Consider the following 10,040-nt stretch of genomic DNA (forward strand, 5'->3'; position numbering starts at 1 on the left):
CCCTAAAATACTATGGTCTTAAAAGACACAAGTGATAAAAATCTATTGCTGTTTATGGATCTTACTTGGATGTTGATTCAAATAAACTACGGGAAGAAGGACCCGTATAAGAATTCTTGATATAAAGAAATTATTCTTAAAATTTGTAGTAGTAACAATGGTGACATGCTTACTTTTTTTTTTTTTTTAAGACTTTATTTATTATTTAGAGAGAAAGAACACGGGAGAGCAAGCAAGCAGGGGGAGGGGCACAGGGAGAAGGAGAGAAAGAATCTCCAACAGACTCCATGCAGAGTGCAGAGCCCGAAGTAGGGCTTGATCTCACAAACCCGAGATCATGACCTGAGCGGAAATCAAAAGTTAGATGCTTAACCAACTGAGCTACCCAGGTGCCCCAGGTGACATGCTTATGTTTTTTAAATAATTATTATCTTTTTTTTTTAAAGATTTTATTTTATTTATTTGACAGAGAGAGAGACAGTGAGAGAGGGAACACAAGCAGGGGGAGCAGGAGAGGGAGAAGCAGGTTCTCTGCCGAGCAGGGAGCCCAAAGTGGGTCTTGATCCCAGGACCCTGGGATCATGACCTGAGCTGAAGGCAGAGGCTTAATGACTGAGCCACCCAAGCACCCCTATTATCTTTTTTTTCAAGATTTTATTTATTTATTTGAAAGAGAGAGAGATAAGGTAGAGAGAGAGAGCACATGTCAGGGAGGGGCAGAGGGAGAGGGAGCCCACGGGTCATAGAAACCATTTCCTTGGTTCTAGAAAATGAGAGTAAAAGATTATAGAGTAGGGATTTTGCAGAGAAGACTGAATTTAGTCTTATATATAATCCCCTAATATTTAAATTAAAGTAACCTAAAATCAGAGCAATGCAGGATTTATACTAACTAAGCCTTAATAACACCTCAAAACAAACAACTATATTATTCTGTTAAAATCAATGGGATATTTGTAGATCTCCAAAACTGATGCAGAAGTAGTTAATAATATAGGTTCTACCTCTTATTAAATTCATTATGTAATTATCACAATTAGTATTGAGAATTTATAGGGTACTTTTTATGGAAGAACTCAAATCCTTTCACAGGGTAAAATTATCATTCATTTTATTCAGAAAAAGTAAAGCAAATTATCCATTTTACTTTTTAAAAAGTAGCTATTAAATTATTACAAAGTTAACAAGAAAAGCAGTGACTATTCAAAAAATATGGTAATACAAAATATTTTAATTGTTAAATATTAACACTTTCTACTATACTATTTTCTGAGTAAACACTTAAGTATCTTGTCACCATATTTTATCTGATGATCATTACTATTTCCTTTTCCGGCAGTAAAAACGACTGTTTTTTTATTCATATAGTTTTGGCCCATAAAATATAAACATATTGAATTAGAAAGAACCACAATAAACAAGCTCACGGACCCTAAGTATATTTAGCTGGGTTTTCTTTCTTCTTTTTTTAAAGATTTTATTTATTTATTTATTTGAGAGAGAAATCACAAGCAGTGAGGAGGTGCAGAGGCAGAGGGAGAAGCAGACTCTCTGCTGAGCAAGGAGCCCGATGTGGGGCTCGATCCCAGAACCCCGGGATCGCGACCTGAGCTGAAGGCAGATGCTTAACTGACTGAGGTACCCAGGGACTCCTAGCTGGGTTTTCAATGTGACCTGATAATCTTTTACTTTGTCCTCTCTATTCTGAGATTATTGCTCTGAACCTCCACTATTTGCAAGTCCTTGACCCAACATTACCCCTTCTATGTTCTTCAAAATATCTTACCTCTTACTATCAGACAATTGAAATTGCCAATATGTCAGTCACCTTTCTTTCATGTCCCCACCAACAAAACTGTCCATATCTTTATCCATTCTTATTTACTTTCCTCCAGTCTCCAAGGAAGAGGCTTTCAAGGCCAATTCTTGTGCTTTTGATTCCATCCTTTTGCTCTCTTTCTGGACTTTATTCCATCAATTAGCCCCTTCTTACATTTTGACCTTTCCTTCTCTATGTAATTGGTGACTTTAGTTTTGAACATGCTTGATCCTTTATCAACCACAGAAAAAATATATAAATATATAAAATCACTGCCTTTAACCCTTCAATGAATTACTCTCCATTGTTTCTTGATGGCATTTCCTCCTCCACCTATCATCAAACATTACAGATTTTCTGGGTTCTGTCCTTGACTCATGCTCTGTTCTCTCTGCAGACTCTTCTTGGGAGAGCTCAATTACTCTGATTTCAACTACTACCTGTATAATCCTAACTTTAAGTCTCCAGCCCTGAATCATTTGCTTACACTTTTGACATATATCCAACTATCTCCTAAACATCTCTATTTGGATGTCCCAAAGCCTTTATAACTAAATAGGACCAAATAGAATTTGAAATTTGATCTCCCACTACTCTCCACAACATCTTGCATTCTTGATCTCAATTAATGGCACAATCATGCACCCATCACCCAAACTGGAAACCTGGATATCATTCTAGATTCCTTCCTCTCCTTCATCCTTCTTATATCATCAACAATCAAGTCCTAACATTTTTCCTTCTAAATATTTTTCCAGGGGCGCCTGGGTGGCTCAGTTGGTTAAGCGTTTGCCTTTAGCTCAGGTGATGATCCCAGGGTCCTAGGATCAAGCCCCACATCAGGCTCCTTGCTCAGTGGGGAGCCTGCTTCTCCCTCTCCCTCTGCCTGCCGCTCCCCCTGCTTGTGCTCTCTTGCTTGCTCTTTCTCTCTGTCAAATAAATAAAATCTTCTTAAAAATAAAATAAACACAACTTAGAAATCATCTTTATTTTCTGATTTATAAATTCCTTAAGCAGGCATCTCTTAACTGATGTCTAAGAAAGACACAGGAAAATTAGAAGCCTAAAGTCATTTACTTGCTAAGAGGAAAATCATTCTACTTACTAAGATGATTCCTTCTAGAATTTTAAAGTATCAGTGCCATGTTTTTAACCTCCAAAGCCAGTGGGTTTTGGAAAAAGATTTCATTTCTTTTGTACGCTACACTAAATAGTGCAAAGCTAAAATAGCTGCTAATGGTCTAATTTCCTGGAATTAACATATTAAAAATGAGATAGGGGCACCTGGCTGGCTCGGTTGGAAGAGCATGCCACTCTTAATTTGGGGGTTGTGAGTTCAAGCCCCACATGGAGTGTAGAGATTACTTATTAAAAAAAAAAAAGACAGCGAGAGAGAGAGAGAGATAAAAATAAGTTATAACCATTAAATAAAACCAATACAATTATGATATTTCAGGGTTTTGAAAACTCAGACATTGACTCTAGTGAGGACAGTGCCAGCTAGACTTTCAAATCTTTTATATTCTTCATAAAGAGATTTAAAGAAGAAAAAATTTACTTATGAAATAAAAGTGTGAAATATAATACTTCTGTGTCTTTGTTTATAAAAGATAGGTTATTGAGAAAAAACAAGTATGATATGGAAAAGAAATTATTTTAGATCTTAACTCTCTCAATCTAACTATATATCCCAGCTGGATTCAATGTCAATGTAGAACATACGATCTTAAATTTAAAGCACTGAAGTCTTAGGTGGCGCCTGGGTGGCTCAGTCGTTAAGCGTCTGCCTTCAGCTCAGGTCATGATCCCAGGGTCCTGGGATCGAGCCCCGCATCGGGCTCCCTGCTCCGCGGGAAGCCTACTTCTACCTCTCCCACTCCCCCTGCTTGTGTTCCCTCTCTCACTGTGTCTCTCTCTGTCAAATAAATAAACAAAATCTTTAAAAAAAAAAATAAATAAATAAAATAAATAAAGCACTGAAGTCTTAGCAAGAAGAGTTTCAGATGTCAATCAATGTAAATAGTAATACCAACAATAAGAATCTGGCCAGGGAACATGCCTGGTCAATTGATTTTTTTGTTTTCTCCAAGAAAAATGTCTAATTCCAATACATTATAGTTTGTATTTTTTAAGATTTATTTTAAGATTTATTTATTTATTTTAGGGAGAGAGAGAGAGCACACGAGCGTGAGCGCAAATGTGAGTGGGGGGAGGGGCAGAGGGAGAGACTCTTCAAGCAGACTCCCCCACTCTGGGCTCAGTCTTACCACTGAGCTCAGGCTCATGACCTGAGCCAAAACCAAGAGTCGGACACTCAACCCACTGAGCCATTCAGGTGCCCTTAGTTTGCATTTTTTCCAATTCAGGATACCTTTGTTTTTTGTTTTTAAGCTAATTTTTATTGAAATAAAACAAAAATACATAAAATTGCATATACATTAATATAGAAAAGTGTGTAGCTCAATTTTCAAAAGTGAACACGCTTGTGTAACCACTATCTGTAATGAGAATTAGAACATTAACTGTAAATCAGAACCTGCAGTTTGCCCTCTCCAAGTCACCACCATGGCTCAAATTAACACCATGCTGAACTCTATCATCAGAGATCAATTTGCTTATATTTGAACTTTATACAAGTAGAATTATACAATATGGACTACTTTATGTCTGACAGCACATTATTCTGGGGAGAATTTAACCATATTCTTGCATGTAGGAGTAGTTTCATTGATTTTCAATGCAGTATAGAATTTCATTGCAGGATTATGCTATAATTTATGTAACCATTCCAATGCCGATTAACATTTAGGTTGTTTCCTATTTAAGTCTACTATGAATAGTACTGTTAATACCTGTCTTTTGGTGCATATAGGTATGCATTTCTGTTGGATATATACCTACAAGTGGAATTGCTGGATCAGACTACACAGATTTTCAGCTTCAGTAAATACTGCCGAGCACTTTTGAAAGTGGCTATACCAGACTACATTCTGGCAGCACTGTGTAAAATTCCAATTGCTCTAAATCCTTGCCAACACTTAGTATTGTCAGTATTAATAATTTTAGCCATTCTGATAAGTGCCCTTTGTTTCTGAAGACTAGAGTACACTGCTGGCAGAATTAGTTACTGAATGATTGGATATAAATATGGCTTACAGGATTTCAGATGACATGCAGCCCTTTTATAGAACTCTTTTATTAAGTTATCTTTCCAAAAAAAATTTTTTTTAATTCTCCAAAACCAAATCTAGTAGTAATGTTATAACAGGAAAAGAAATGCTACAGCACTAAAGTAATTTAAAGAACTATTACGGGGTTGGGGGGCGCCCGGGTGGCTCAGTCAGTGAAGCAACAGACTCCTGGTTTTGGCTAGGGTCATGATCTCAGGGTCATGGGATAGGGCCTGCGTTGGACTCCACAGTGCAGAGTCTGCTTGTCTCTCTCCCTACCTCACTGTCCCTCCCACCGCTCTGTCTCTCTCAAATAAATAAATAAATAAATATCTTTAAAGAACTATTATGGGTGGCTCATCTGGTAGAAAAAGAAAGGGTAAAGCACAAACAGAAGCTACCACACACACAGAGATTTTTTTTTTTTATTCAAAGTCTGATTCAGATAGGAATGTATCCATGATGTTGGGTAGCTACTACTCTGTGGGTGCTTTTTCATGGATTTCTATATTTCATATGCCTATAAAACTGGTTGAGACTTCCCTTCCAAAGGACTAACACATTTGAAGACTATGATTAAGCAACCAACTCTTGATTTTGGCTCAGGTCATGATCTCAGGGTGGTGAGATGAAGCCCTGAGTCAGGCTCCCTGCTCAGTGGGGAGTCTGCTTGAGTTTCTCTCCCTCTCCCTCTGTCCCTCCCCTTGCTCACACTCTCTCTCTAAAATAAATAAATAAATCTTAGAAAGAAAGAAAGAGAGAGAGAGACTATGGTTGATAACAGTCTTACAAATAACAAAGCTTTCCTGAAGGAAAAAAAAAAGAATATATTAATGTTGGAAAAAAAAAGTGCCACCATCAAATTTTCAAAGGCTTCTCTGTTGGGTTTCAAAAGCATAGTATCATGAACTCATTTTATAGTGAATTTTTAAAAATGGGATCCACATATCTTAATAAAATAGTTGGAAGAATATTTTCCTAACTATATATTATCTAAATTCACAGGAATTTTCAAATTCTAATTAAACAAATTTGTGATACTAAGCACTAGATATAAAAGACATCATTTATCCACTCACGGTTTACCTGATATAAGTACAATACAATTACACCCAAATATAATGGGCTTATATGGATTAGTATTATAAACATCCACAGTTTTATTATTTTCTTTGTACAGAATACCTTTCTAAAATTTTACTATTACAATATGGTAACCATATTAACAAAACTAGAAAACAGAGAAGAGAAAAAAATTACCCATATTCTCACTGCACTAATACAACCATCATTAATATTCTAATACATTTCTTCCCAGTCATTTTCCCTGGGCATACTTGACATAATTATAAATGTAATGTCCACAACATTGTGTATCTAGATTTCCCATTTAATTCCTTTTCAGTTGCAGTCATAGATTTTTACATTAATAGCAATTTATTTAACAAAAACAGTAAGAAAACAAAGAACGTAAGAAAAAAGAGTTGTTTAAAATGGTTTACCTCATAAATAGGGAGCGTAGGAGAGTTCCATGCATTGATTCTTGATTCATTGACGTCAACAACTGTTACCCTGATTTCAGGGCACATATGAGCAATGACACTACATGTAGGTCCTCCAACATAGCCCGCACCAATGCAACAGATCTTCTTAATTTCAAACATGATTAAACTAGAAAGGAAGCAGTAAGACTGTTCTACTATTGAAAACAGAAAATTTAAAGAAATCATATTGCATATTTATCATGCTTTATAAAAACTGTCAAGGTGACAGATAATCTGGAAAGATTGCCTGCACTCATACTCATTAAGAATTATTAAAAGATGGGGCGCCTGGGTGGCTCAGTTGATGAAGCGACTGCCTTCGGCTCAGGTCATGATCCTGGAGTCCCTAGATCGGGTCCCGCATCGGGCTCCCTGCTCGGCAGGGAGTCTGCTTCTCCCTCTGACCCTCCCCCCTCTCATGTGCTCTCTCTCTCATTCTCTCTCTCTCAAATAAATGAATGGAATCTTAAAAAAAAAAAAAAAAGAAAGAATTACTAAAAGAGGGGCGCCTGGGTGGCTCAGCCGTTAGGCGTCTGCCTTCGGCTCAGGTCATGATCCCAGGGTGCTGGGATCGAGCCCCACATTGGGCTTCCTGCTCCGTGGGAAGCCTGCTTCTCCCTCTCCCACTCCCCCTGCTTGTGTTCCCTCTCTGGCTGTGTCTCTCTGTCAAATAAATAAATAAAATCTTAAAAAAAAAAATTATTAGAAGAGTGATAATATATAACATTCCAATTGGAATGTCTGTTCTCGGCTGCACTAACATAAAACATGGACAAAAAAAAGTAACTGATATTACTGAAGAAGTGTCACAAAGATTATAATGATCTAATATTCAAAAATTCAAGAAGCAAAATAAAACCTTACTTAGGTCTCCCAGGCCACTAGGATAACTTTGACTGCTGAGGAAAAACTCAAGGGTGAACAACCAGTGCAATTCTTGCTTAAATAAATGCTGGTGTACAAAGGTCAGCCTCATGGCAGGTTTATTTTTTTTTATTTTTTAAAGATTTTATTTATTTGACACAGAGAGAGAGACACAGCGAGAGTGGGAGAGGGCGAAGCAGGCTTCCCACTGAGCAGGGAGCCCGATGCGGGGCTCGATCCCAGGACTCTGGGATCGTGACCTGAGCCGAGGGCAGACGCTTAACGATTGAGTCACCCAGGCGCCCCTCATGGCAGGTTTAGACTAACATGACAGATAATAAGAAACATGACAGATAATAAGACTAGTCTGAAAGTCCAGAAGTGGCCTCTGTGATTATATTCCCTATACAATTTGGCTTCAGCAGTTTATTTTTAGGTACTTGACAGTGATCTTAAACTCCATTGCAACTTTAATCGGAAACTATGAGATGGCTAAAGGAAAGTAATTTCTGTATTTAGCAAAGCTGTTACACAAATTTTGATGGGTTTTCAAAAGCCATTTAGGTGAACTGATTCACACTAATCCAAATGACAAGGTACTGATATACATATATGAATGTAAGTTTATTCTTTATAATGAGAACTAGAACTGTCAAACTGATCAGATTCTTAGAATTTTAGTCCTTACCAAGACCGACCTCAGACATCATCTAATCTAACCCATTCATGGATTCCAAAGAGAAGGAAAATGGTAATCAAAGAGTTTAAGAACTTGTTAGTATACTCCTGCATGGGTCAGAGAAGGTATAATGCCTGGCAAGTACAACCCTATCGTGAAAAAAGATACACAAGCCACATAATTAAGATGATCCAGTTCCCTTAAGTCTGAATCTGTATTAATCAAACAATGTTCTAATCACTGGTTTTCTGGGTAGACTTCCCTACTGGAAGAGAATAAGCTGAATAACCCATATAAGTATCCTGGTCTGTGTTAGGAAACAAGTAAGTCAGCTTATAAATCAATCTTCAGTGGTCATGTTTAGCAGATATCAATTCAAAGTCTAATCTCTAATGACCTTTAAAAAACTTTATAAAAAAATAGAAATTTGGTAAAACAGTAAATATGAGCAAAATTTGGAATTTATTGATTCTACAAAAGAAAGCAATATTCTCAGTGATATACATACAAAGAAATTTTTAAAATTTAGTTTTTGTGGGATTCCTGGGTGGCTCAGTCAGTTAAGCATCTGCCTTCGGCTCAGGTCATGATCCCAGGGTCCTGGATCGAGCCCTGTGTTGGGCTCCCTGCTCAGCGGGGAGCCTGCTTCTCCTTCTCCTGCTTATGCTCTCTCACTCTCTCTCTCTCCAATAAATAAATAAAATCTTTAAAAACAATAATAAAATAAAATAAAGTTTAGTTTTTGTTTTGAATAGGTAATAAATTCATATGGTTCAAAATTAAATCTGTATAACAAAGTATACAGTAAGAAGCCTCAAGTCTACCCCATCCTTATCTCTTGGCTACCCACTACCTTGCTTCCACAAGCAACCCTTTATTAGTTACTTGTGTATCCTTCCAGTGTTTCTTATAAAGTACAAGTAAACACATGTATATATCTTAATAATCCATTCTTTCTAAATTCAATAGGTAGAATACTATAATTTATTATCAACACTCGGCTTTTTTCACTTAATGTATTCTTAAGACCTGTCTATTTCCCCCCTCTCTCTTGCTCTCTTTTTATTTTTTATTTTAATTTTTTTCTGTTTCCGGTAGAACTCTCTCCCTTTTAGAAACAGTTACACTGTATTCCATTGTGTGGATGTACTTACCAGGAAATATTAAAACCATGCTAAATCTGTTAGATCCTCTTTAATTATTTATTTTTTAAGTAGGCCCCATGCCCAACGTGGGGCTTGAACTCATGACCCTGAGACCAAGAGACGCATGCTCTACCAGCTGAGCCAGCCAGGTGCCCAGGGTAGAATCTCTCTTTAATAATCTAAATAAATGGGTTAAGAGTTCCCTAACATCACCTGTGACACTACACAAACATGATATTCCTATTAAACTTTTAGGGTTCCAAAATTCACTGCCGCAAAAATACTGAGCCTAACAAAAGTTATTTTGGCAACCATTCACCTTTCATTTCTTCACCCTTCTTCTACACTTCAGTTCTGACGTACTACTCGCCAGGCTTCAAGTGCCCTATACACAAGGAGAAAGAGACAGTGCTAGAGGAAAGGACTGCACTGGGATTGCCAAGCGACTACAGCTCAGGAGAACGTTCTGCAAAGCCCCCACCTGGGGGACAGCTGAGCCTGGAGCAGCTTACCATAGATGCGTCTCCAGCATTCGCTGCCGCTCTCCCCACCTCTACAGTAGAAAGGGCTTGGCATCAGGTTTCAGAAAAATTGCTTCAACTGCTTCAGGCCTAGTCCCTTGTTCTCTTTCGTGAAAACGTAATATTCCCAATCCTACCTGTGGGCACAGCAGAGATTCTGGCCATAGATATAGGCCCTGACACTCAAGAATTTAACAATTTACTTAGGGAGAAATTCAATTAAAAAACATTTATTAAACACCCTACTATGTTACAGCCACTAATGTTCTAGGCACTGTGGACACAATAGTGGACATGA

The 10,040-nt window shown here is 37.5% G+C and overlaps 1 protein-coding gene across 5 annotated transcripts in view; it reads right to left on the reverse strand.

Annotated features, from left to right (window-relative positions):
- The window catches only part of UGDH (UDP-glucose 6-dehydrogenase), a 31,343-nt gene that overhangs the window by 16,979 nt on the left and 4,324 nt on the right, over window positions 1-10,040 (reverse strand). For 3 of the 5 annotated variants that reach the window (XM_036112106.2, XM_078068523.1, XM_036112109.2), the window contains one exon: window positions 6,492-6,660. In XM_036112106.2, coding sequence (XP_035967999.1) covers window positions 6,492-6,653 — 162 coding nt within the window. In that variant the 5' untranslated portion in view covers window positions 6,654-6,660. Of the gene's footprint in view, window positions 1-6,491; window positions 6,661-9,540; window positions 9,607-9,733; window positions 9,880-10,040 lie in introns of those variants that run through there. The other 2 variants (XM_036112102.2, XM_078068522.1) reach the window with 2 other exon arrangements.

Source organism: Halichoerus grypus, chromosome 3 (assembly GCF_964656455.1).
Source record: "Halichoerus grypus chromosome 3, mHalGry1.hap1.1, whole genome shotgun sequence".
NCBI lineage: Eukaryota > Metazoa > Chordata > Mammalia > Carnivora > Phocidae > Halichoerus > Halichoerus grypus.